This window comes from Oncorhynchus gorbuscha, linkage group LG19 (assembly GCF_021184085.1).
Source record: "Oncorhynchus gorbuscha isolate QuinsamMale2020 ecotype Even-year linkage group LG19, OgorEven_v1.0, whole genome shotgun sequence".
Taxonomy (NCBI): domain Eukaryota; kingdom Metazoa; phylum Chordata; class Actinopteri; order Salmoniformes; family Salmonidae; genus Oncorhynchus; species Oncorhynchus gorbuscha.
In genome coordinates this window covers 5,206,122-5,233,439 of record NC_060191.1, presented here as the reverse complement: position 1 = coordinate 5,233,439, position 27,318 = coordinate 5,206,122, and the positions used below count along the sequence as shown (strand labels likewise).

Sequence of the window (27,318 nt, the reverse complement as noted above, 5' to 3'; positions counted from 1 at the left end):
TTTCTCTCTCTCTCTCTCTCTCTCTCTCTCTCTCTCTCTCTCTCTCTCTCTCTCTCTCTCTCTCTCTCTCTCTCTCTCTCTCTCTCTTTCTTTCCTTCTTTTCCTTTTTTCTCTCTCTTTCTTCAAAAGCGCTAACTCAAAATCTCCTTCCCTCACTTACTCAACACCATTCATCAGATCTGTAGAATTTAAAAAATGTGCAGATCTTTTCCTAAACGAAATTCAACACTGAGAGTAAATGATGCAAAAATACTTTTATTTTTTATACAGAAACAATTAGATCTCAGAGTAGCCCATGTCCAGGCATCATTTTGCATCATTACATAGGGAAGACCAATGAAGATGTTGTGTTTTTTTGAGTCATCATGTAATCTGTAAGTAGAGAAGAGGCGCGGTAGACCAAATCCACCTCCTCCAGCTCTAGAGTTACAGCACTGGATACAGTGGATGGCTGCAAAAATTATACTTTTAAACTCAGACAAAACAGAGATGCTTGTTCTAGGTCCCAAGAAACAAAGAGATCTTCTGTTGAATCTGACAATTAATCTTGATGGTTGTACAGTCGTCTCAAATAAAACTGAAGAACCTCGGCGTTACTCTGGACCCTGATCTCTGTTTTGACGAACATATCAAGACTGTTTCAAGGACAGCTTTTTACCATCTATGTAACATTGCAAAAATCAGAAACTTTCTGTCCAAAAATTATGCAGAAAAATTCATCCATGCTTCCAGGTTAGACTACTGCAATGCTCTACTTTCCGGCTACCCGTATTTAGCACTAAATAAACTTCAGTTAGTGCTAAATACGGCTGCTAGAATCCTGACTAGAACCAAAAAATCTGATCATACTACTCCAGTGCTAGCCTCCCTACACTGGCTTCCTGTTAAGGCAAGGGCTGATTTCAAGATTTTACTGCAAACCTACAAAGCATTACATGGGCTTGCTCCTACCTATCTTTCTGATTTGGTCCTGTCGTACATACCTACACGTACGCTACGGTCACAAGACGCAGGCCTCCTAACTGTCCCTAGAATTTCTAAGCAAACGGCTGGAGGCAGGGCTTTCTCCTATAGAGATTTTTATGGAATGATCTGCCTACCCATGTGAGAGACGCAGACTCGGTCTCAACCTTTAAGTCTTTAGTGAAGACTCATCTCTTCAGTAGGTCATATGATTGAGTGTAGTCTGGCCCATGAGTCTGGAGCAACGAACAGCCCTTGCTGTCTCTGCCTGGCCGGTTCCCCTCTCTCCACTGGGATTCTCTGCCTCTAACCCTATTACAGGGGCTGAGTCACTGGCTTACTGGTGCTCTTCCATGCCGTCCCTAGGAGGGGTGCGTCACTTGAGTGGGTTGAGTCACTGACGTGCTCTTCCTGTCTGGGTTGGCGCCTCCCCTTGGGTTGTGCCGTGGCGAAGATCTTTGTGAGCTATACTCGGCCTTGTCTCAGGATGGTAAATTGGTGGTTGAAGATATCCCTCTAGTGCAACCAAGCTTTAACTTCCTGACTGAGGTATTGAGATGATGCTTCAATATATCCACATAATTTCCCTTCCTCATGAAGCTATCTATTTTGTGAAGTGTACCACCAGTCCATCCTGCAGCAAATCACCCCCACAACATGATGCTGCCACCCCTGTGCTTTACGGTTGGAATGGTGTTCTTCGGCTTGCAAGCATCCCCCTTTTTCCTCCAGACATAACGATGGTTATTATGGCCAAACAGTTCTATTTTTTCATCACACCAGAGGACATTTCTCCAAAAAGTACGATCTTGTCCCCATGTGCAGTTGCAAACCGTAGTGTGGCTTTATTATGGTGGTTTTGGAGCAGTGGCTTCTTCCTTGCTGAGCGGCCTTTCAGGTTATGTTGATATAGGTGTCACGCCTTGGTCATTGTATTTTGTGTTTTTGTTATATGTTTGGGTAGGCCAGAGTGTGACATGGGTTTATATGTTGTTTTTCGTATTGGGGTTTGTAGTATTTGGGATTAGGGGTGTTGTATAGGCTTGGCTGCCTGAGGCGATTCTCAATCAGTCAGGTGATTCTCGTTGTCTCTGATTGGGAACCGTATTTAGGCAGCCTGAGTTTCACTTTGTATTTCGTGGGTGATTGTTCCTGTCTCTGTGTTGTAGTCACCAGATAGGCTGTAATTAGTTTCACGTTCCGTTCTGTTGTTTTTGTATTTAGTATTCAGTTACTTCATGTACCGCGTTTTCTTTCTTTAAAGTTATGAGTAACCAATGCGCTGCATTTCGGTCCGACTCTCTTCTTTCAACAGACAAACACAGTTACAGAATCACCCACCACTCACGGACCGAGCAGTGTGTAAACTGGCTGCGCCAGCGACAGCTTCAGCAGCGAAAGGAGGACGTTATGGACGGTAGAGGCATGGAGTATACGACGTGGGAAGAAATCGACAGGTGGGCGGCCAACCCAGAGAGAGTGCAGGCGCCCGCCTGGGATTCGCTTCAGCAGTGCGAAGAGGGCTATAGGCGAATGGAGTCAATAAAAAAGAGAAGGCGGCGCAGAGCGAAAACCGAAAGTCACCGCAAAAAAATATTGGGGGGGGGCCTCAGGGAGAGTATGGCTGAGTCAGGAGATAGAACTGAGCCAACTCTCCTTGTTTATCGTGAGGAGCCAAGGAGGAGACCAGAACCAGAGCCAGTGTTAGAGGTAAGCGAAGCAGAGACTGTGAAGGAGTTAATGGGGAAAGTGGAGTGGAGAGTAATGAGGGATTTGCTAGCTTGGTGCTATAGATACAATATTCGTCTGACGGATCGTGTCGGGGATTTGATAGCACCTGAGTTAGCGCTCTATACTCAACCTGAGGTGCGTGTTAGTCGGCTGGTGAAGTTGGTGCCAGCCTCACGCACCAGGCCTCCTGTGCACATCACTAGCCTTGCACGTCCTGTGCCCACACTGCTCTCAAGATCTCCTGTACGCCTTCACGGTCTAGCCTATCCTGTGCCACCTCCACACTCCAGTCCTCCGGTAGCAGCTCCCCGCACCAGGCTTCCTGTGCGTGTCCTCGATCCAGTACCACCAGTTCCAGCACCACGCACCAGGCCTCCAGTGCGCCTCGCCTGTTCAGCGCAGCCAGCGCTTTTCTCCTCTCCTGCGCTGTCGGAGTCTCCCGCCTGTTTAGCGCAGCCAGAGCCTTTCTCCTCTCCTGCGCTGCCGGAGTCTCCCAGTCTGCCCAGCGCCGCCAGTGCTCCCAGTCTGCCCCGCGCCACCAGTGCCGCCAGTCAGCCCAGCGCCGCCAGACAACCAGTTTCTTCCAGATCTGCCAGACAACCAGTCTCTTCCAGATCTGCCAGACAACCAGTCTCTTCCAGATCTGCCAGACAACCAGTCTCTTCCAGATCTGCCAGACAACCAGTCTCTTCCAGATCTGCCAGACAACCAGAATCTTCCAGATCTGCTTGTCAACCTGAATCTTCCAGTTCCGCCAGCCAGCCAGGATTTACCAGAGCCTACTACCTGCCTGAGCTTCATCTCAGTACTGGGCTTCCTCTCAGTACTGGGCTTCCTCTCAGTACTGGGCTGCCCCTCAGTCCCGGGCTGCCCCTCAGTCCCGGGCTGCCCCTCAGTCCCGGGCTGCTTCTGTCCCGAGCTGCCCCTCTGTCCTGAGATGCCCCTCTGTCCTGAGCTGCCCCTCTGTCCCGAGCTGCCCCTCTGTCCCGAGCCACCCCTCTGTCCCGAGCCGCCCCTCTGTCCCGAGCTGCCCCTCTGTCCCGAGCTGCCCCTCAGTTATGTGGGGATCTGGGTGAGGACTATTAGGCCATGGTCGGCGGAGAGGGTGGATTATCCCAGGACGCGAAGGGGAGGAACAAGGACATTAATGGAGTGGAGTCCACGTCCCGAGCCGGAGCCGCCACCATGGACAGACGCCCACCCGGACCCTCCCTATGGTTTGAGGTGCGTCCGGGAGTCCGCACCTTAGGGGGGGGTTCTGTCACGCCTTGGTCATTGTATTTTGTGTTTTTGTTATATGTTTGGGTAGGCCAGGGTGTGACATGGGTTTATATGTTGTTTTTCGTATTGGGGTTTGTAGTATTTGGGATCGCGGCTGATTAGGGGTGTTGTATAGGCTTGGCTGCCTGAGGCGATTCTCAATCAGTCAGGTGATTCTCGTTGTCTCTGATTGGGAACCGTATTTAGGCAGCCTGAGTTTCGCTTTGTGTTTCATGGGTGATTGTTCCTGTCTCTGTGTTGTAGTCACCAGATAGGCTGTAATTAGTTTCACGTTCCGTTCTATTGTTATTTAGTATTCAGTTATTTCATGTACCGCGTTTTCTTTCTTTAAAGTTATGAGTAACCAACACGCTGCATTTCGGTCCGACTCTCTTTCTTCAACAGACGAACGCCGTTACAATAGGACTCGTTTTACTGTGGATATAGATACTTTTGTACCTGTTTCCTCTAGCATCTTCACAAGGTCCTTTGCTGGTGTTCTGGGTGTCACGCCCTGACCTTAGTTATCTTTGTTTTCTTTATTATTATGGTTAGGTCAGGGTGTGACGAGGGTGATATGTGTTTTTGTCCTGTCTAGGTTTTTTGTATGTTTATGGGTTTCCCCAGTCTAGGTGTTTTCATGTCTATGGTTGCCTAGATTGGTTCTCAATCAGAGGCAGCTGTTTATCGTTGTCTCTGATTGGGAACCATATTTAGGTAGCCATATGCTTTGGATAGTTTGTGGGTTATTTTCTATGTGTAGTTGCCTGTGTATCCACTCGTTGTGCATAGCGGCACGGTCGTTTTGTTTAAATGTTCTTCCTTCATTAAAAGAAGAATGTATTCTTTTCACGCTGCACTTTGGTCTCCTCTTTACGACGAATGTGACACTGGGATTGATTTGCACTTTTCGCACCAAAGTACGTTCATCTCTAGGAGACAGAACGCGTCTCCTTCCTGAGCGGTATGACGGCTGTGTGGTCCCATGGTGTTTATACTTGGGTACTATTGTTTGTACAGATGAACATGGTACCTTCAGGCGTTTGGAAATTGCTCCCAAGGATGAACCAGACTTGTGGATGTCTACAATGTTTTTTTCTGAGGTCTTGGCTGATTTCTTTTGATTTTCCCATGATGTCAAGCATAGAGGCACTGAGTTTGAAGGTAGGCCTTGAAATACATCCACAGGTAACCCTCCAATTGACTCAAATGGTCAATTAGCCTATCAGAAGCTTCTAAAGACATGACATAATTTTCTGGAATTTTTCATGCTGTTTAAAGGCACAAGTCAACTTAGTGTATTAGTGTACTTCTGACCCACTGGAATTGTGATACAGTGAAATAATCTGTCTGTAAACAATTGTTGGAAAAATGACTTGTCTTGCACAAATTAGATGTCCTAACCGACTTGCCAAAACTATAGTTTGTTAACAAGAAATTTGTGGAGTGGTTGAAAAACGAGTTTTAATGATTCCAACCTAAGTGTATGTGAACTTCCAACTTCAACTGTACGTTCACATGACTAACTGATGACTGAACATTCTGGATCATAATCAATCTGTGTGGAAGTCATACATTTTTCATGGCTTTTTAAATATAATTTATTAGTGGGCCTATCAATAAAACAAAAATAAATTCTCTGTTTGGCTTCAACCTCACGATCAACTCTAAATGTAGATGATCTACTTACCTGGGTGAGTTGTAATCAGAGTTATGTGTGTGTGTGGAAGCTTCATTAAAATGCCCAGAAATATTATTAACTTTGTATTACCAGTCACATTGCGACTGATTTAGAATGAGCAAATGATTAAGTTAATATTCTCTTCTCCTGAGCAATGTAGCTTCCATTGGTTACAATTCATGATCCCTTTTCCTTATCAATAATTTGCCATCAATCACCTCCATTAAGGGCCTTTACTGGGACATCCTGATCTGACACAAGACAACGAGACAGTGGATGGGAAATCTATTAAGACTTTTAATTTCTTTATGTTTTTTACAATACAATTTGAACACGTATTGATAACATTTTGCCTGAATAAGTTACATATTAAATAAATACAATTTAAATACTGATTTATTTTTGCCATTGGGTCATCCCCACACTATCTGGTTACAGTACTAGGATGAGATGAAGAAAGATTAGACAGTGATGTTATCAATCTGAAGATTATTCAGGAAGTTATCAGCATTGGAAGACCTATTGAACTCCCAATGAATGGAGCTGACTGAAACAATGGCAACTGTTGGCTCCGATACTTCCTGATCTTGATTATGACAACGTCTCAGTCTCATTCCTCTTTGTCTCATTCTGGCTATAGAAAGCCTCAAGGGGGAAAGAAATACCTTCACAACACAGACAGACAGGAAGGGGGAAGGATCAGGCATTTGCAGCATAGCTTCACCTAGTCTCCTGTTGCTTTTCCTGGAATAACCTAGCATAGACAGTTCTCCCAACCAACCCACCAACCTCTCCACTGGAATAACCTAGCATAGACAGTTCTCCCAACCAACCCACCAACCTCTCCACTGGAATAACCTAGCATAGACAGTTCTCCCAACAAACCCACCAACCTCTCCACTGGAATAACCTAGCATAGACAGTTCTCCCAACCAACCCACCAACCTCTCCACTGGAATAACCTAGCATAGACAGATCTCCCAACCAACCCACCAACCTCTCCACTGGAATAACCTAGCATAGACAGTTCTCCCAACCAACCCACCAACCTCTCCACTGGAAAAACCTAGCATAGACAGTTCTCCCAACCAACCCACCAACCTCTCCACTGGAATAACCTAGCATAGACAGTTCTCCCAACCAACCCACCAACCTCTCCACTGGAATAACCTAGCATAGACAGATCTCCCAACCAACCCACCAACCTCTCCACTGGAATAACCTAGCATAGACAGTTCTCCCAACCAACCCACCAACCTCTCCACTGGAATAACCTAGCATAGACAGTTCTCCCAACCAACCCACCAACCTCTCCAATGATTCTGAAAGTGATGCACTCCTAACATAGGTCAGGTGATATCAGCACAGATGTAGGGGAAGAGAATGATTCAGATGAAAACCAGCGTACACAGTGGTTGTCCAGGACCAGACAGAGTACAGTAGGCCGAAAGCATCTCCATTCACAAGAGGTAGCATGTTATTCTCCCGCGTTTCTCTCTCTCGTCATCCTAAGTGCAGCAGACAGAGAACGTGTTTGACCACCGGTTGTCCAGGACCAGACAGAGTACAGTAGGCCGTAAGCATCTCCATTCACAAGAGGTAGCATGTTACTCTCCCGCGTTTCTCTCTCTCGTCATCCTAAGTGCAGCAGACAGAGAACGTGTTTGACCACCGGTTGTCCAGGACCAGACAGAGTACAGTAGGCCGTAAGCATCTCCATTCACAAGAGGTAGCATGTTACTCTCCTGCGTTGCTCTCTCTCGTCATCCTAAGTGCAGCAGACAGAGAACGTGTTTGACCACCGGTTGTCCAGGACCAGACAGAGTACAGTAGGCCGTAAGCATCTCCATTCACAAGAGGTAGCATGTTACTCTCCTGCGTTGCTCTCTCTCGTCATCCTAAGTGCAGCAGACAGAGAACGTGTTTGACCACCGGTTGTCCAGGACCAGACAGAGTACAGTAGGCCGTAAGCATCTCCATTCACAAGAGGTAGCATGTTACTCTCCTGCGTTGCTCTCTCTCGTCATCCTAAGTGCAGCAGACAGAGAACGTGTTTGACCACCGGTTGTCCAGGACCAGACAGAGTACAGTAGGCCGTAAGCATCTCCATTCACAAGAGGTAGCATGTTACTCTCCTGCGTTGCTCTCTCTCGTCATCCTAAGTGCAGCAGACAGAGAACGTGTTTGACCACCGTGATTATCACGGTCGTCAGTCTGTCCCATTGTCACCATTCAACATGGTTTTCTACAGTTCTACGGTGAAATCTGCTCGTGAAATGCTTCAACATGAAAGCTTGGCAGATGATTGGTAACTTTGCTTAGAAGCACCTGCTGCTAACCTGTTGTTCCCTACAAGTGCTGTTTTGAATTCAAATACATTTGTACCTACACACTGAATAAGGCTGTGAAGCCGAAACGTCTGTGTATGCTATCCCTGATGCAGTGAAAACTAAGCTTTATGCGACATCTTGTTGAGTGAGGACCCATTACACCATTTTGTTTAGAGTAACGACAAGACAGAGATATGGGGGCCTGGTATTTCCCAATGGCTGTGCCCTTCACATACACCATATTGCACTTAGCGTAGTGGTTATTATTCAGAGACTGGGTGGGGAACATCAGAACCATATAAATAAATGTCTCTGGGGAACATTAGTAAGATCACAGTTTGTTGTTCACACAATGGTCTTTAAGAAGGGTGTCGAGTCAGCTAGGAGGTTAGGAAAGCACACTGTGTTGTATTCTCCCAATGAACATAACACAGGCCTGGTCCAAAAACAACCCCTAGCCCCTACACCCCTTTGGTTTTCTAATCTACATGAACCAGATAGGCAGAAGAAATATGGCAGAAGTTCCCCTAAGCCCATTGGGAGGCTAGGTGGAGAAGTAACCATACTGCTAACAGAGGCTGTGGGTTGCTCTCAGACCAGGCCATAATCAGTGCTCACATACTTCACTAATTGACAGGCCATACAACTAATCGGAATCACAACAGCTGAATTAAGTCTGTCATGACCTCAGAACCATTGGATCTGGTAGAACATCATGTGGAATGGAGAATAATATCTGCTCTGTAAATACTGAACGTTCTGACCCTGAGAATAAGCCCTTGGACTGCCTTGTCAATCACTGATAGCACGGAAACACAGACCACTTCATCATGATCCATGTTCGGGAGAAGTACAGTATTCACCTCCTCAGCTCTTTACTGATGGGATACCCCTGGTGGTAATTTAAAATGAATATGGCCAATCCCATACGGACCCCTAGCCTTTAGCCCCTCGTACCAGGGCACAACTTCTAGTAGGCTGGATAGCTGTGAGCGATATGGGGAAAGTTCCACATAGCCTATCAGGGGAATGGTGGAGCTATTACCATATTGATTATATCTATCCATAACTATCCTCAAGTGCCTAGGGGCTAGAGGTTGATTTGGAACTGGCCAAGAGAAATATTGTGGTCTCAGGGAACACCTGTGTCATTTCCTGCAATCAGAACAGCCTCTCTTTGGGACAGATTTATTTCCTGATTCTACATGTTTTTACAGTATGGGATAAAGCACTGAAAATATCTTAAGCTAAAATCATGAAATTGTTTCATGAAATTAATTGCCATTGTTATCCTGCGCATAACCTTTATTTGACCTTTTTATCTCCATAACAACAGGTGTAAACAGTGACTGTGGCCCTTACAGTGTGTAGAGCACCAAGCTGTTTCCTCCAAACACTGTGGGAGGTCCTCATAAAACAGTGGCCACCTGTTCTCATACACTGATGAAAACATACACTCTGGTAATATGGTGGTGTTGCAGGCTCTGAAGCCTCTCAGAGTGATTGCTATTTATCTTTGGCTTAATAGGATGTTTACCAGTTTTTTTTTCTTCTCTTAAATAAAAAAAAAGACAAGCATTGAATTGAACATAGTGGTTCATTAGGTTTTAGTGACCCCCTCACAGTGTTATATATTGCAGCAACAGACTAGTGTTGAGACCACAATTAAAATAGGCACAAAATGTGGAAGTGGCTTTGCTCTCGGTCTCTCTCTCTCTCTCTCTCTCTCTCTGTCTCGCTCTCTCTCTCTCTCTCTCTCTCTCTCTGTCTCTGTCTCGCTCTCTCTCTCGCTCTCTCTCTTGCGCTCTCTCTCGCTCTCTCTCTCGCACAGATCAACCGTACAAAATCAATACTCAGAGGCATTGTACACTTAGTCTACACAAAGTAGGAGCTACAAGTATATTTGCAACAATTCAGATAAATATACAATGTGTGTGTGTATTAAAAAACATTGTATATTTATCTGAATCGTTGCCAATATACTTGTATTAACACACACACCTACACAAACAGAAGCAGCCAGGCGTGCACATACCACACAACCCTTACAGGGAAGTGTGTCTGCCAGCTCTCTCTCTCCACATGCCGACTGTGTGTCTGGCACTAGGGGAAAGGTCTGGAGACATGGACAAGCTGTGTGCCCTGTCTGTCTGCCCAGTCTGGCTTCAATGGCCTTTATGAATGACTCGGACTCAATGACTGTGGCTGGGGGAGCAGTAGGGGCCCTGTTCAACTGGGTGTCTTTGTTTACAGTGGGAAACAATGTGTTGGATTGTGTGTGACTCCAAATATGCATTGTTCATTTGTTGTATTTGGCCATTTTTTATTTAACAGGACAACTCAAGGTGTGTGTGTGTGTGTGTGTGTGTGTGTGTGTGTGTGTGTGTGTGTGTGTGTGTGTGTGTGTGTGTGTGTGTGTGTGTGTGTGTGTGTGTGTGTGTGTGTGTGTGTGTGTGTGTGTGTGTGTGTGTGTGTGTGTGTGTGTGTGTGTGTGTGTGTGTGTGTGTGTGTGTGTGTGTGTGTGTGTGATTCCCTCTGCCAGTTATTGTTCCACCAATGCAACTCAATCTTTTTTCATCTCTTCCAATGCAGTAGCATCTGTCTTTCGACATTGCGTGGGGTACAGACCTGCAGTCACCTCGCTCAAACAGACAGAGGGGATGGATGGATAAACTGATGGATGGACATTCACAAATCTGTTCCCATTGTTTGGGAGGTGTATGTTGAAGTCCGACTAACACACACACACATACATATACAAACACACCTAAGACCTTCACCACTGCTCCACCATGAGATCCAACGCTCGGTTGACGTTCAGATCCGAATTGAGGCCAAAGTCGGTCTCAACGAATGGGGCAGATGGAGGACTGAGAGGGCGGAGTCCAGAGGCTTGCGACCCCAACCAATCAGCAGGGTCAAAGGTTGCCTGAACCCGTCTCTTCCGTGAGGTTACAGTGGGAGGCAGGGGGGAAGTACAGATGGGGGGAGGGAGAGGGGGTGGGGCGGCTTGGCGGGGAACCATCGTCGAAGGCGACGGCGGGAGCTCAAGCAGGAGGGAGGAGCAGAGAGGAGAGGATAGGAAGTCGTCATCCTTTGAATGACAACGGAAAGGCTGGGACTGGTCTGGTTGGGGAGGAGAGGAGGGGCCGGGGAGGATAGTGACAGGGGATTGGAGGTCTGAGACAGAGGAGGAGTGGGAGTCTAGAAGAGAGGGGTAAGGCAATACAAACAAACAAACAAACAAACAAAAGCTTGTAATTATCCATGACCAGTCTTGGTGACTACAGAACTATAAATTGTCATTGAGAGGCCAGAGAGCTATCCACTCACCCACACAGGTGGTAGGTTCCTCCAGAATGTCCTCTATTGACTGACTGGGGTCCATCTAAGGAGGGCAGAACAGAGACAGGGAAATCACCCAAGGGTTTACCGTTCACTGCCCACACCCGCTCGCCTGACTAACATCACCACCCTGGACGGTTCCGACCTAAAATATGTGTACAACTATAAATACCTAGGTGTCTGGCTAGACTGTAAACTCTCCTTCCAGACTCATATTAAACATCTCCAATCAAAAATCAAATCTAGCATCGGCTTTCTATTTCGCAACAAAGCCTTCTTCACTCACGCCGCCAAACTTACCCTAGTAAAACTGACTATCATACCCATCCTCGACTTCGGCGATGTCATCTACAAAATAGCTTCCAACACTCTACTCAGCAAACTGGATGCAGTCTGTCACAGCGCCATCCGTTTTGTTTCCAAAGCCCCTTATACCACCACTGTGACCTGTATGCTCTAGTCGGCTGGCCCTCGCTACATATTCGTCACCAGACCCACTGGCTCCAGGTCATCTACAAGTCCATGCTAGGTAAAGTTCCGCCTTATCTCAGTTCACTGGTCACGATAACAACACCCACCCGTAGCACACGTTCCAGCAGGTATATTTCACTTGTCACCTCCAAAGCCAACACCTCACTTGGCCGCCTTTCCTTACAGTTCTCTGCTGCCAGTGACTGGAACGAATTGCAAAAATCGCTGAAGTTGGAGACTTATTTCCCTCACTAACTTTAAACATCAACTATCTGAGCAGCTAACCGATCGCTGCAGCTGTACATATTCCATCTGTTTTTATTTTATTTACTTTTCTGCTCTTTTGCACACCAGTATCTCTACTTGCACATCATCATCTGCTCATTTATCACTCCAGTGTTAATCTGCTAAATTGTAACTATTCGCTCCTATGGCCTATTTATTGCCATACCTCCTCATGCCTTTTGCACACAATGTATGTAGACTTTATTTGTTTATTGTGTTATTGGCTTGTTTATTGTTTACTCCATGTGTAACTCTGTGTTGTTGTCTGTGTCACACTGCTTTGCTTTATCTTGGCCAGGTCACAGTTGCAAATGAGAACTTGTTCTCAACTAGCCTACCTGGTTAACGGTGAAATAAAAAATAAACACACACATACACACTGACCAGTACTCTGTTAATGGCCTCCTGCAACTCCTCCTCCAGACTGCGGACGCTGGGTGGGGCTTGAATGGGACTGGCTGTGATCTGCATTGGCAGCTCAAAGTCCTGGCCAATCATGTCCCACGGCTGGCAGCAGAACGCCTGATTGGACAGTGGAGGAGGTTAAATTGTACATACTGTATGAAACTATACAGTATTTAACGGTGAATATTGTAAATGGTAAGATAAAATCACAGTGATGTGTTGCACTGTCTCAGCTAAATCTTGTGGATGATATAGTTGTGTACCTGTGTGAAGTTTGTTGGGGAGAGATGAGTCAAGTATAGGAGAGACTATGGTGTACCTGTCTGTCTGAGTCAAGTATAGGAGAGACTATGGTGTATCTGTCTGTCTGAGTCAGGTATAGGAGAGACTATGGTGTATCTGTCTGTCTGAATCAGGTATAGGAGAGACTATGGTGTATCTGTCTGTCTGAGTCAAGTATAGGAGAGACTATGGTGTATCTGTCTGACTGAGTCAGGTATAGGAGAGACTATGGTGTATCTGTCTGTCTGAGTCAGGTATAGGAGAGACTATGGTGTATCTGTCTGTCTGAGTCAGGTATAGGAGAGACTATGGTGTATCTGTCTGACTGAGTCAGGTATAGGAGAGACTATGGTGTATCTGTCTGACTGAGTCAGGTATAGGAGAGACTGTGGTGTATCTGTCTGACCGAGTCAGGTATAGGAGAGACTATGGTGTATCTGTCTGTCTGAGTCAGGTATAGGAGAGACTATGGTGTAACTGTCTGTCTGAGTCAGGTATAGGAGAGACTATGGTGTATCTGTCTGTCTGAGTCAGGTATAGGAGAGACTATGGTGTATCTGTCTGTCTGAATCAGGTATAGGAGAGACTATGGTGTATCTGTCTGTCTGAGTCAGATATAGGAGAGACTATGGTGTATCTGTCTGTCTGAATCAGGTATAGGAGAGACTATGGTGTATCTGTCTGTCTGAGTCAGGTATAGGAGAGACTGATGTGTCTGTCAGGTATAGGAGGGACGGATGTATGTATCTGTCTGTCTGTCAGATACAGGAGAGACTGGTGTATCTTTCTGTCTGAGTCAGGTATAGGAGAGACTGGTCTGTCTGTCTGAGTCAGGCGTGTTAGTTTACCTGTGTGAACAGGATCTCTGTCTGTCCTTCCCTCTCTGGTGTCCCTCTGGGCCATCCTGGATCCTGTTGCAGGAAGGGATGGCGGGAACCCCCACAGGATAGAGACAGTGGAGGAGATAGCCTCTCCCTGGGCCTGCTCCTCATCCTATCCCTCATCTCCAGCTCCAGGCTCAACTCCTGCTGCTCCTGCTCCGACCGCCAGGGGGCGCCAGTCAGTGGCAAAGAGGAGCATGGGGGGAGACCGGGGCTGGGTGTCGACGATGGGGTTAACGCAGCGGCCAGGAAGCCACACTGCTCCCCCACCACACTGACCCCTATTCCATTAGTATTACCATTCGGAATGCCATTAACAATTCCGTTTGGAACCCCGCTCAGAATTCCAGTGGACTGGATGTAGACCTGATGGTTAGGGCTGTTGGTGGGGGAGTCAGTTCCAGAGCTGGGGCTGGAGCTGGGGTAATGGCTGGGGGTGAGCAAGGAGGTGGGGGTAAGGGGTTCCTGGCTGGTATCCAGCTGGCAGAGGGACACAGGGGTCAAGCACAGGTGGGGCAACTGGAAAGGGCGGAGCCTCTGGAGGAGGGCGGGCTTGGTGCCGGAGACAGGAAGACCTCGCTCACGCAGCTGCTGTCGCAACTCAGACACCTGGGAGAGAAGGAGGACGGGGTGTGACAGAGGAGAGTGTCAGGGACAGCAAATAGAGAGGGATGAGAGAAAGAGGTCAGAGAATGAAGAGAAGCAAGCAAGGACAAAAGAAGGAAGAGAAGGTACAGATAAATAGGAAGTGAGAAGTGCTATAAACAGTCAAATGTTCAAGTGATTGTCCTGCCCATATTACCGTTAGGTCGACCAGGTTAGGTGGGAGGAGCTCAGACTTGTTGGAGGGACTTGTGTCCACAGAGGTGTTGTTTGTTACCATGGATACAGGCTGAGGGTTCTGGTGCATGGCTCCAGAGAACCTCACCATTTGGTTGGTGTCTCCACTTTGATAAAAACAAAACATTCATGCTAGTTGTCAGAGCTCATGTAATGGTTAACCAACTTTAAATGGTCTGATGAACAGTATAACATCTGAATGAAACCACAGTTCTTGAGAGAAGGCCCAGGGGGAGGGAGGTTTGGTGTATGTAGTGCTACCTACCTGGGTGTGACGGTGAGCTGCTGCTGGTCCTGTTGCTGCTGATTCTGCTGTTGTTGTTGTTGGTTCTGGAGGATCTGCAGCTGGAGGAACACCTGCTGTTGCTGCAGGAGGCTGGAGTAGGCGGGGTCTAAGAGCTGGGCTGGTGTGGGGCTCCTCTGACTGGCCCCTCCCCCTGAGCACAATGTTAATAATGATCAACTTCCCTGCTATTTAGTGGACTCATTTTTACATTACAATTTGTCATGTAAAGCACATTGGGCTGCAAGTACTGTATGAAAGGTAAAATATACATAAAAGATCATCATGATTTTTTAAGTATAGACTATTACCGGCAGTCCCGGCCGTGCCTCTCTGGTCGGGGGGAATGTACTGATGGTATTTGAGTTTCCTCATCTTGGGCTGTGAATCCCGTGGTTTCCGCGGGCGGGGGGGGCGAGAGGAAGTCAGGGAGGGAGTAAGGGAGGAGGAGGAGTCGGAGGGAGGTGTGAGCGACCGGGCTGTCTGAGAAAGGAAGAGGGAGAGGGGAGAGGGGGGAGACAGAGAATGAATCAAAGTAATTTCTCATATCCATATTTTTTTTAGAAATGTATTATTCAAGCATTGTCAAAATACATAAACAGTATAACCTGAGAGAGGTCAGATCAATTCTGATTAGTACAGCCAGTTCTGAAATTACTGCCATGTTATGAGTTCCTAAGGCAAAGTTAAGAACAGTATGTATACAATATGTCATGTAACATATGTGATCCTTTCAGGTTGTAATGGTTGAACAGTCAGTATCTTAGCTGAATCCTGCCATTAAACATGTGTGAAACCGTGACAACTGACAGTGTGTCCAGTCAGCTGTGACATCGAGCAGGTGTGTGTTTGTGTGTGTGTGTGGGTGCCTAAATCCATAGGGCATAGTGTAGTAGTGACTGTCGACACTAATAAATGTGTAACACCAGAGTGAGTGTGTACATTATGCTATGTGGTTGAATACCTGTCAGGAGACACCGGGAGAAGAAGAGACTGATATACTGTGTCTGACCCTCACAGTCAGAACATGTCTGTCTCTCTATGCAGACAATGCATTAACATCTGTAATACCGTATATGCATGGGATTATTTTTGATTGACTTTACCACCAATCAATCAATAAATCAATCAATCCATTGTTACTGCTTCAGTCAATTCATTATTAATTTCTTGAATGCTTTTTACAGATGCATTTACACATTGTTCTGGATGTGTGTTTGGTCTATTTCTGAGTAACCCTGTTCCAATACCTTTGGCAGCAGGGACGTGGCATGGGAGGTCAGATACATCCCCTTTGGTCTCCCGGTCGTTGCCATGGAGTTGGAGTCGCCCACGGTCATGCTCATTGACTGGCTGATGCCCTCGGTTGCTGGGAGCAAAGCCAAGATAGACTGCAGGAAAGCAGGACAGAAATATAAACAGCTAATAGCAAAGGATCTGATCCAAACATGACTTGCAGTTCTAAAGTCAGTTTTGTGTTTCCCGTGTTGATGGTTGAGGTTAGGATTTAGGGGAAAGTAATCTCACTTGATGGTTAGGTTTTAGGGGAAGGTAATCTCACTTGATGGTGAGGATTAGGGGAAGGTAATTTCACTTGATGGTTAGGTTTTAAGGGAAGGTAATCTCACTTGATGATTAGGATTAGGGGAAGGTAATCTCACTTGATGGTTAGGTTTTAGGGGAAGGTAATCTCACTTGATGGTGAGGATTAGGGGAAGGTAATCTCACCTGATGGTTAGGTTTTAGGGGAAGGTAATCTCACTTGATGGTTAGGTTTTAGGGGAAGGTAATCTCACTTGATGGTTAGGTTTTAGGGGAAGGTAATCTCACTTGATGGTGAGGATTAGGGGAAGGTAATCTCACTTGATGGTTAGGTTTTAGGGGAAGGTAATCTCACTTGATGATTAGGATTAGGGGAAGGTAATCTCACTTGATGGTTAGGTTTTAGGGGAAGGTAATCTCACTTGATGGTGAGGAGTAGGGGAAGGTAATCTCACTTGATGGTTAGGATTTAGGGGAAGGTAATCTCACTTGATGGTTAGGTTTTAGGGGAAGGTAATCTCACTTGATGGTTAGGTTTTAGGGGAAGGTAATCTCACTTGATGGTGAGGATTAGGGGAAGGTAATCTCACCTGATGGTTAGGTTTTAGGGGAAGGTAATCTCACTTGATGATTAGGATTAGGGGAAGGTAATCTCACCTGATGGTTAGGATTTAGGGGAAGGTAATCTCACTTGATGATTAGGATTAGGGGAAGGTAATCTCACCTGATGGTTAGGTTTTAGGGGAAGGTAATCTCACTTGATGGTTAGGATTTAGGGGTAAGTAATCTCACCTGATGGTTAGGATTTAGGATGAGGTAATCTCACCTGATGTTAGGATTTAGGGGAAGGTAATCTCACTTGATGGTTAGGATTAGGGGAAGGTAATCTCACTTGATGGTTAGGATTAGGGGAAGGTAATCTCACTTGATGGTTAGGATTTAGGGGAAGGTAATCTCACTTGATGGTTAGGATTAGGGGAAGGTAATCTCACTTGATGGTTAGGATTAGGGGAAGGTAATATCACCTGATGTTAGGATTTAGGGGAAGGTAATCTCACTTGATGGTTAGGATTTAGGATGAGGTAATATCACCTGATGTTAGGATTTAGGAGGAGGTAATATCACCTGATGTTAGGATTTAGGGGAAGGTAATCTCACTTGATGGTTAGGATTAGGGGAAGGTAATCTCACTTGATGGTTAGGATTTAGGATGAGGTAATATCACCTGATGTTAGGATTTAGGAGGAGTTAATATCACCTGATGTTAGGATTTAGGGGAAGGTAATCTCACTTGATGGTTAGGATTTAGGGGAAGGTAATCTCACTTGATGGTTAGGATTTAGGATGAGGTAATATCACCTGATGTTAGGATTTAGGGGAAGGTAATCTCACTTGATGGTTAGGATTTAGGGGAAGGTAATCTCACTTGATGGTTAGGATTTAGGGGAAGGTAATCTCACTTGATGTTTAGGATTTAGGATGAGGTAATATCACCTGATGTTAGGATTTAGGAGGAGGTAATATCACCTGATGTTAGGATTTAGGGGAAGGTAATATCACCTGATGGTTAGGATTTAGGATGAGGTAATCTCACCTGATGTTAGGATTTAGGGGAAGGTAATCTCACTTGATGGTTAGGATTAGGGGAAGGTAATCTCACCTGAACATGGGCGGGACTATGGTTAGGGGGCAAAACCTCAGGGGACAGGTCACTCAGCGATTGGTCGTCTAAGAACCCCAGCGACGAGGAGAGGGCTGGTGATTGGAGGACCCCGAGTTGCTCGGGAGACAAGGAGGAAGAGCAGGAAGAGATGTCATCTTGGAAGACATCTGAGGAGAGAGGGAAGGAGACTGGGCCTAAGGGAAGAGGGGGAGGAGGAATAGGTTAATTAGTAATGACATCTGGACTGTTTCATAACATCTATAGTTACTTCGTGCGTGTGTGAGTTAACTCACGGTTCTCCGGAGGCAGTATGTGTTTGTGTATTAGGTCCAGAGGTCCGGGCCACTGCTGGACCTTCTCTCCAAGGTTGTTAGCCAGCCGAGCCTTCTTCTGCCTTCCGGTCCCACATACACTCCTGTCTATTAGAGAGAGAAGCAACACACTCCTTTCTGTTAGAGAGAGAAGCAACACACTCCTTTCTGTTAGAGAGACTATAACTGTGTTGACGTGGGCACTCAATCCCAGTTCAACCCAGCAGGGTTACCCAAAATGTCTGCCTTAAAGGAACCACATACCCCTGGAGACACATAAATAACAACACAACCAGAAATGCAACAATAATAGTGGTATTTTAATCACAATGGAAAATGAGAAGAATAGGGGGAGAGGATAGAGAGTAGAAGAGGATAGAGAGTAGAAGAGAGAGGAGGAGAGGATAAAGATGAGATGAGAGGATAGAGTAGAAGAGAGAGGAGGAGAAAGAGAGGATGAGAGGATAGAAAGGAGAAGAGGATAGAGAGTAGAAGAGAGAGGAGGAGAGGATAAAGATGAGAAGAGAGGAGGAGAGGATAGAGAGTAGAAGAGAGAGGAGGAGAGGATAGAGAGTAGAAGAGAGAGGAGGAGAGGATAGAGAGTAAAAGAGAGAGGAGGAGAGGATAGAGAGTAGAAGAGAGAGGAGGAGAGGATAAAGATGAGAAGAGAGGAGGAGAGGATAGAGAGTAGAAGAGAGAGGAGGAGAGGATAGAGAGTAGAAGAGAGAGGAGGAGAGGATAAAGATGAGAAGAGAGGAGGAGAGGATAGAGAGGAGGAGAGGATAGAGAGTAGAAGAGAGAGGAGGAGAGGATAGAGAGGAGAAGAGAGAGGAGGACATGAAAAAAGAGAGGAGGAGAGGATAGAGAGTAGAAGAGAGAGGAGGAGAGGATAGAGAGTAGAAGAGAGAGGAGGACATGAAAAAAGAGAGGAGGATCTGTCCATCACTGCTTGGTTTGACAGGTTGTATCCAATGAAACCTGCCTGTAATGGAGAGCAACATGGTTCATGTCTATGTGTGATTGACAGCCAATGGAATACCAATTCCATCATAGGGCTCTGAACCTTCATTTCATGAGAGAGAGAGAGAGAGAGAGAGAGAGAGAGAGAGAGAGAGAGAGAGAGAGAGAGAGAGAGAGAGAGAGAGAGAGAGAGAGAGAGAGAGAGAGAGAGAGAGAGAGAGAGAGAGAGAGAGAGAGTGTGTGTGTACCCAATTGTCATACTTGAGTAGAAGTAAAGATACCTTAATAGAAAATGACAAGTAAAAGTAACCCAGTAAAATACTATTTGAGTAAAAGTATTTGGTTTATTAAATATTCTTAAGTATTAAAAGTAAATGACATACATCATTTCAAATTCCATATTAAGCCCATTAGATAGCACAGTTTTCTTTTCTTTTTTTTATGGATAGCCAGGGGCACAATGCAACACTCAGACATAATTTACAAACATGTGTTTAGTGAGTCCGCCAGATCAGAGGCAGGGATGAACACCACGTATTTCCTTGATAAATGTGGCATTGGACCATTTTCCTGTCCTGCTAAGCATTAGAAATGTAACAAGTTTTGGGTTTCATGGAAAATGTATGATAGTAAAAAGTACTAGAGAGAGAGAAAGGGGAAGAGAAGACAGAGGTAGGTGATGAGGATTATTATGCTTTGCTGGGAGCATACTAAATGAGTCAGACAACAGACAGCAACAATACAGTGGACAGACAGACGGGGCATCATCACCTTGTGCAGTTTTAATGTTCAGACGACACAGGGGCGACTTCTGAGTGGCGCCATCGTCAGTTAGACGCTGCATTGGGAGACAGCAGGTCAAACCAACAAGCCAGTTTTGGGGTCAGTTTCAATTCATTTAAATGACATGGCCTAAATTATCATTATTTCTTTATGTAAAATGATTTTGATTACATAGGGTTTTCTTTTGTCATTGTAACAAAATCTGTATTGTTACTATTTGCATTTATTGTAGCCTACGGTAACAGTGGGACAACAAGTCTCTTCTTTAGTTTGAGAGAAACAGTGAGCTACTTACCAAAGCTTTACTCTGGTCTTTCTCTCCTTTGTGAGAGGAACAGGCAGTTTTCAACCCTAGAGGGAGAGAGGGAGAGAGGAGAGAGAGAGAGAGAGAGAGAGAGAGAGAGAGAGAGAGAGAGAGAGAGAGAGAGAGAGAGAGAGAGAGAGAGAGAGAGTCAGTCTCATTAGAAGGTAGTGTAAAGAAGAGAGAACACCCAACCCTGTCAGTAAACATTAACAGTAACTCCACTCACCAGAGTCGATTTCATTTTGCCTTCGGTTCTGAATCCTCAACTGCAAGACTGAAAGACAAGGAGTAGAGAGGTGGTGAGGTAGATGTATGAGAATACCTGGAATAACCTGAAAGGTAACTCTGGGTAAAAGGTACTGTCCTATGTTCTGTTGTACAATATCCTTCTGTAACATGTGACTGAGCAATCTCTGCACAAAGACAACCACTCCATCCACACACACATACACTGCACACACACCTTCACACTAAGAGGTTCATTGGGGGAGGGGCTGATAGGTTTGGCGATGTTTCCCACAATGCATTCCAGTGCTGAGTTTTGAGATCTGAGAGAAATGGAGGGAGGGATGGAGGGAGGGGACAGCAGGATGAGAAGGGTTTGGGGGGGGGCTGTAACTATTTATCCGTCAGTATGTCTATTTCTGTCACCCCCATCCCCCCTTCAGCTGTCCCTCTCTCTCCAGAACTCTCTACCTCCCTCCCTTCATGCACACTAAGTCAATTCTTCTTCCCCTATTTCCTGTCAGCCGACTGCCACTCAGAAAGAGACCCCATTACATTACTTCAGTAAAAACACCACTTAGCCTGGTTCTACAGTAAACAGCCACCTCTTAGCCTGGAAACACCTACCTCTTAGCCTGGTTCTACAGTAAATAGCTACCTCTTAGCCTGGTAACACCTACCTCTTAGACTGGTTCTACAGTAAACAGCTACCTCTTAGCCTGGAAACACCTACCTCTTAGCCTGGTTACTGCACCTCTTAGCCTGGTAACAGCTACCTCTTAGCCTGGTAACTGCCACCTCTTAGCCTGGTAACACCTACCTCTTAGCCTGGTTACTGCACCTCTTAGCCTGGTAACAGCTACCTCTTAGCCTGGTAACAGCTACCTCTTAGCCTGGTTACTGCACCTCTTAGCCTGGTAACAGCTACCTCTTAGCCTGGAAACACCTACCTCTTAGGCTGGTAACTGCCACCTCTTAGCCTGGTAACTGCCACCTCTTAGCCTGGTAACGGCCACCTCTTAGCCTGGTAACTGCCACCTCTTAGCCTGGTAACACCTACCTCTTAGCCTGGTAACTGCCACATCTTAGCCTGGTAACAGCTACCTCTTAGGCTGGTAACTACCACCTCTTAGCCTGGTAACTGCCACCTCTTAGCCTGGTAACTGCCACCTCTTAGCCTGGTAACTGCCACCTCTTAGCCTGGTAACTGCCACCTCTTAGCCTGGTAACTGCCACCTCTTAGCCTGGTAACTGCCACCTCTTAGCCTGGTAACACCTACCTCTTAGCCTGGTAACTGCCACGTCTTAGCCTGGTAACACCTACCTCTTAGCCTGGTAACTGCCACCTCTTAGCCTGGTAACACCTACCTCTTAGCCTGGTTACTGCACCTCTTAGAATGGTAACAGCTACCGCTTAGCCTGGTAACTGCTACCTCTTAATACCGTATTGGACTGGCTACTCTGACTCACATAGGCCTCCATGCTGACTCGGTCATGGCACTGTATGTGTAATCGGTTGTGAGGTGGAATAATTGATTGGAATCTCAGAGGTGAAATTTGACCAGATTTGTGTACCGGACCCAACTAAAGTTCCAGACATAGGCCCTGGCCCGCTCCAGGGAACTAACACATGCAATCATCACTTAAAAGGTACCCAGAAGAGTTGATTGACTACTTATAAACCATTTATAAGCCCTGTACAGATGGTAGGTCAATTTAGTTTACCGTTAACAATTAACCATCTGTAACTGAGTGGAAACAAATGAAGTCAGAATCTTGATGACAGATAAGAGCAGGGAGGTGACTGTGTAAACTACTGAAGTTGGATTTAGCTCTGTGAGATTATCTTCCCGCTTTGGGCAAGCATTCATGGACAGAGAGAAATAACAGAGATTGGATTGAGGTTATAATCGTCTCCTCAACCGTCTATAATGTGAAGTAAGCTCATAGTGAACCGTATAGGTTATCAATGATCATTGAGTTGTATTCAAGGTTTAAAAAGGCTTCTAAAGTTTGTAATTTTCCCTTTAAAATGTATCAACCCCTACAAAAATGTCACATTTTTACCGTCCAATAACACACATTTCCTGTTAGTGCAGGATTATTTTCCTGTCATGAGAAACTGATCTAATAAAATGGTTGACTATCACCACCACTGTCCACGGGCACAGCACACCTACCGCTTTTCAGCTTTGACCACAGTCATGGTAGCATACTCAGGGTATAGTAGTACATCTTCCTCAACACAAGTTACACAACCCATATTGCCATCCTTCCATCCATAGGCGATTAATTCAACATCAACCAAGGTCCTTCATAGCCTCAACTATTTCCTCCATAGCTGAAGAGATAGTGGGCTCGAAGCAGCAGGACAGCTGATACTTAGTTAGCCAGTCTAACTCATTTAAATGTCTCTTCTAATGAATCCAATCTGGAAACCTCAAGACACTTCCTGGTATTTAAATAAATAAATAAATAAACACATCAAATCTAATCTGAACCTCCAGCTACCCAAGACAGGCCTGGTAATGAACAGCTGTTGGAACAAACAGCAGGAATGTCTCTATGACCTCATTTCCTGTCCCTACCAAGCCTCTTTATGACAGCAGCAGACTGATAACAACAGCGGCGGCCATTTTTAAGGGGCAGGTTCCAATTCTAGAACACAACTGCTGCTAGTTAAAGGACAGTAACCTATGGCTGATGGACCTAACACAAAACATAAAGCCCCACTCCAACAGGCCTGGCCCGATGCAGCCCCACCCCAACAGGCCTGGCCCGATGCAGCCCCACCCCAACCGGCCTGGCCCGATGCAGCCCCACCCCAACCGGCCTGGCCCGATGCAGCCCCACCCCAACCGGCCTGGTCTGATGCAGCCCCACCCCAACCTGCCTGGCCCGATGCAGCCCCACCCCAACCGGCCTGATGCAGCCCCACCCCAACCGGCCTGGCCTGATGCAGCCCCACCCCAACCGGCCTGGCCGGATGCAGCTCCACCCCAACCGGCCTGATGCAGCCCCACCCCAACCGGCCTGATGCAGCCCCACCCCAACCGGCCTGGCCTGATGCAGCCCCACACCAACCGGCCTGGCCTGATCCAGCCCCACACCAACCGGCCTGGCCTGATCCAGCCCCACACCAACCGGCCTGGCCTGATGCAGCTCCACCCCAACCGGCCTGGCCCGATGCAGCCCCACCCCAACCGGCCTGGCCCGATGCAGCCCCACCCCAACCGGCCTGGCCCGATGCAGCCCCACCCCAACCGGCCTGGTCTGATGCAGCCCCACCCCAACCTGCCTGGCCCGATGCAGCCCCACCCCAACCGGCCTGATGCAGCCCCACCCCAACCGGCCTGGCCTGATGCAGCCCCACCCCAACCGACCTGGCCTGATGCAGCTCCACCCCAACCGGCCTGATGCAGCCCCACCCCAACCGGCCTGATGCAGCCCCACCCCAACCGGCCTGGCCTGATGCAGCCCCACCCCAACCGGCCTGATGCAGCCCCACCCCAACCGGCCTGGCCTGATGCAGCCCCACACCAACCGGCCTGGCCTGATCCAGCCCCACACCAACCGGCCTGGCCTGATCCAGCCCCACACCAACCGGCCTGGCCTGATGTGGTCCTTCTGTAGCTCAGTTGGTAGAGCATGGCGCTTGTAACGCCAGGGTAGTGGGTTCGATCCCCGGGACCACCCATACGTAGAATGTATGCACACATGACTGTAAGTCGCTTTGGATAAAAGCGTCTGCTAAATGGCATATATTATATTATTATTATTATTATGCAGCTCCACCCCAACCGGCCCAGCCAGATCCTCACCTGAGCGGAATTTGTTCCGGATGAGAAGCGACCTCTCAGAGGCCAGCAACGTCATGACGGAGAGGAGGAGGGGAAGGAGGGATGAGAGGAGGAACAGAAAGAAAGAGTGGAATCCTGTTTTTATTCCCACTTGGGTGGGAATCAGGAGGAATGGACTCTTCTGATTCTGTCTCTCTCTGTGTGGAAAGCAGAGAACAGATAGAGGGAGAGATGGAACAGGGGAGGTCAATGCTTTTGTTTATCCCTTGAGAAAAATATATTGACACTGAGTACAAAACACAGACCAGAGCAGTAGACAGAAGAGAGTTATGGAGTGGAAAGCAGTAGAGACACACCATCTTACACACACAGGATAGAGTGGACAGTAGTAGAGACACACCATCTGACACACACAGGATAGAGTGGACAGTAGTAGAGACACCATCTGACACACACAGGATAGAGTGGACAGTAGTAGAGACACCATCTGACACACACAGGATAGAGTGGACAGTAGTAGAGACACCATCTGACACACACAGGATAGAGTGGACAGTAGTAGAGACACCATCTGACACACACAGGATAGAGTGGACAGTAGTAGAGACACCATCTGACACACACAGGATAGAGTGGACAGTAGTAGAGACACCATCTGACACACACAGGATAGAGTGGACAGTAGTAGAGACACCATCTGACACACACAGGATAGAGTGGACAGTAGTAGAGACACCATCTGACACACACAGGATAGAGCGGACAGTAGTAGAGACACACCATCTGACACACACAGGATAGAGTGGACAGTAGTAGAGACACCATCTGACACACACAGGATAGAGTGGACAGTAGTAGAGACACCATCTGACACACACAGGATAGAGTGGACAGTAGTAGAGACACACCATCTGACACACACAGGATAGAGTGGACAGTAGTAGAGACACCATCTGACACACACAGGATAGAGTGGACAGTAGTAGAGACACCATCTGACACACACAGGATAGAGTGGACAGTAGTAGAGACACCATCTGACACACACAGGATAGAGTGGACAGTAGTAGAGACACCATCTGACACACACAGGATAGAGTGGACAGTAGTAGAGACACCATCTGACACACACAGGATAGAGTGGACAGTAGTAGAGACACCATCTGACACACACAGGATAGAGTGGACAGTAGTAGAGACACCATCTGACACACACAGGATAGAGTGGACAGTAGTAGAGACACACCATCTGACACACACAGGATAGAGTGGACAGTAGTAGAGACACCATCTGACACACACAGGATAGAGTGGACAGTAGTAGAGACACCATCTGACACACACAGGATAGAGTGGACAGTAGTAGAGACACACCATCTGACACACACAGGATAGAGTGGACAGTAGTAGAGACACCATCTGACACATACAGGATAGAGTGGACAGTAGTAGAGACACCATCTGACACACACAGGATAGATTGGACAGTAGTAGAGACACCATCTACATTGACTAGACCACGCCTCTCACGGCAGACTGCCACAATCACAGAAAGAGAGGAGAGACACACACATACCATAGATATAACGAGAAGAAAGAGGAAGAGACAGTAGGAAGCATTTAGAACGACAGAGGAAAAGGAGGAGAGGCGAGGAGAAGAGAGAGACAGGGTGAGTTAGGCCATATGAGTGACAGAGACAGAGGCAGTGACAGATACCCAGATGCCAAACAGTGAGTGCACAGGGGACACGTATTATAATGGACACATAAAAAACCACAACACCTATCACAGAGGACACAACTGTGCAGAGGCTGGATGCACAGATTTAAAAGTGAAAGAAAGTGAAAACTGCCACAGAGAAATATATGTTTTTATCTACACACAGAGAACCATGGGAGAGAGACAGAGGTTATTACCACTAATTCACACACACACTTCATTAATGCACACACACCATTTATTGACTATATTGACTATGCCGCTGGCTTCCCATAAGACAAATTGGGAAAGCCTGAACAGCATGAAAGTGGACACACACCGAGTGACTGAGATTATTTACACAAAATCACTGAGCTGGTTGGTGTTCATTAACACACAATCACACACACACACAGTTATTTACAAACTAGATTAGAGCAATACCCATACAGTAGGATATTGATGAGCTTTCATATCACACAGTAGGGCACTGAGAGAGAGAGAGAGAGAGAGAGAGAGAGAGAGAGAGAGAGAGAGAGAGAGAGAGAGAGAGAGAGAGAGAGAGAGAGAGAGAGAGAGAGGTAAATACGGTAGAATGAAAGTTAATACTTACTGAAATAGAGAGAGAAGTCCCTTGGGGGAACTTGGAGTGGGTTTAAGATTAAATTAGAGAGAGGTGCAAGAAGGAAGAGAGAACTTCAAGTGCGTTTAATGACGATTTCTTTCATGTTCCTTTTCTTGTTATATTGTTTCTCTCTCTCTCTCTCTCTCTCTCTCTCTCTCTCTCTCTCTCTCTCTCTCTCTCTCTCTCTCTCTCTCTCTCTCTCTCCACACTCGTTAATCCCCTGGAAAAGAGTTCTAAAGGTGGACTTGGAGAGGAAAGAATCTGATGTTTGTTCCTTCCTTATCATAGAATTAACCTTATCCTTCTCTCGCTCTTTCTCTCTGGACCTGTCCCTAAAGCGTCCTGGTCACTCCCCCTCTCCCCTGTCTCTCTCTCTACCCCTCCCTCACCCCTCTCCCCTGTCTCTCTCTCTACCCCTCCCTCACCCCTCTCCCCCTCCTTCACCCGTCCCAGCGACATACATCTGTTGACTGATTGGCTGATTGATGGAGAGATCGAGTGACGATAAGTGGTTGTGTGTTTGTGTCTTTGTCAAAAGTATTCACAAAATGGATGACTCATGTAAACATGCACTTGGCATTGTTACAAATTTTGGCCAGATACACAACACTAGTCTGAGGCCTATACTTTTTCCTCCCTTATGTATTTA

The 27,318-nt window shown here is 46.7% G+C and overlaps 1 protein-coding gene across 1 annotated transcript; it reads right to left on the bottom strand.

Annotated features, from left to right (window-relative positions):
* Positions 1 to 5,912: 5,912 nt before the first annotated feature.
* LOC124006454 (myocardin-like) lies at positions 5,913 to 27,019 on the bottom strand. Its single transcript, XM_046316477.1, has 15 exons — positions 26,658 to 27,019; positions 24,367 to 24,542; positions 20,547 to 20,594; positions 20,312 to 20,367; positions 20,005 to 20,071; positions 18,256 to 18,381; positions 17,960 to 18,156; positions 16,008 to 16,148; positions 15,069 to 15,240; positions 14,740 to 14,911; positions 14,437 to 14,581; positions 13,602 to 14,243; positions 12,451 to 12,588; positions 11,299 to 11,353; positions 5,913 to 11,169 (listed from the first exon to the last, which is right to left on the bottom strand). The coding sequence occupies exons 2-15, from the start codon at positions 24,419 to 24,421 to the stop codon at positions 10,742 to 10,744; spliced, it is 2,442 nt and encodes an 813-aa protein (XP_046172433.1). The 5' UTR covers positions 24,422 to 24,542; positions 26,658 to 27,019; the 3' UTR covers positions 5,913 to 10,741.
* Between the last annotated feature and the right edge of the window lie 299 nt (positions 27,020 to 27,318).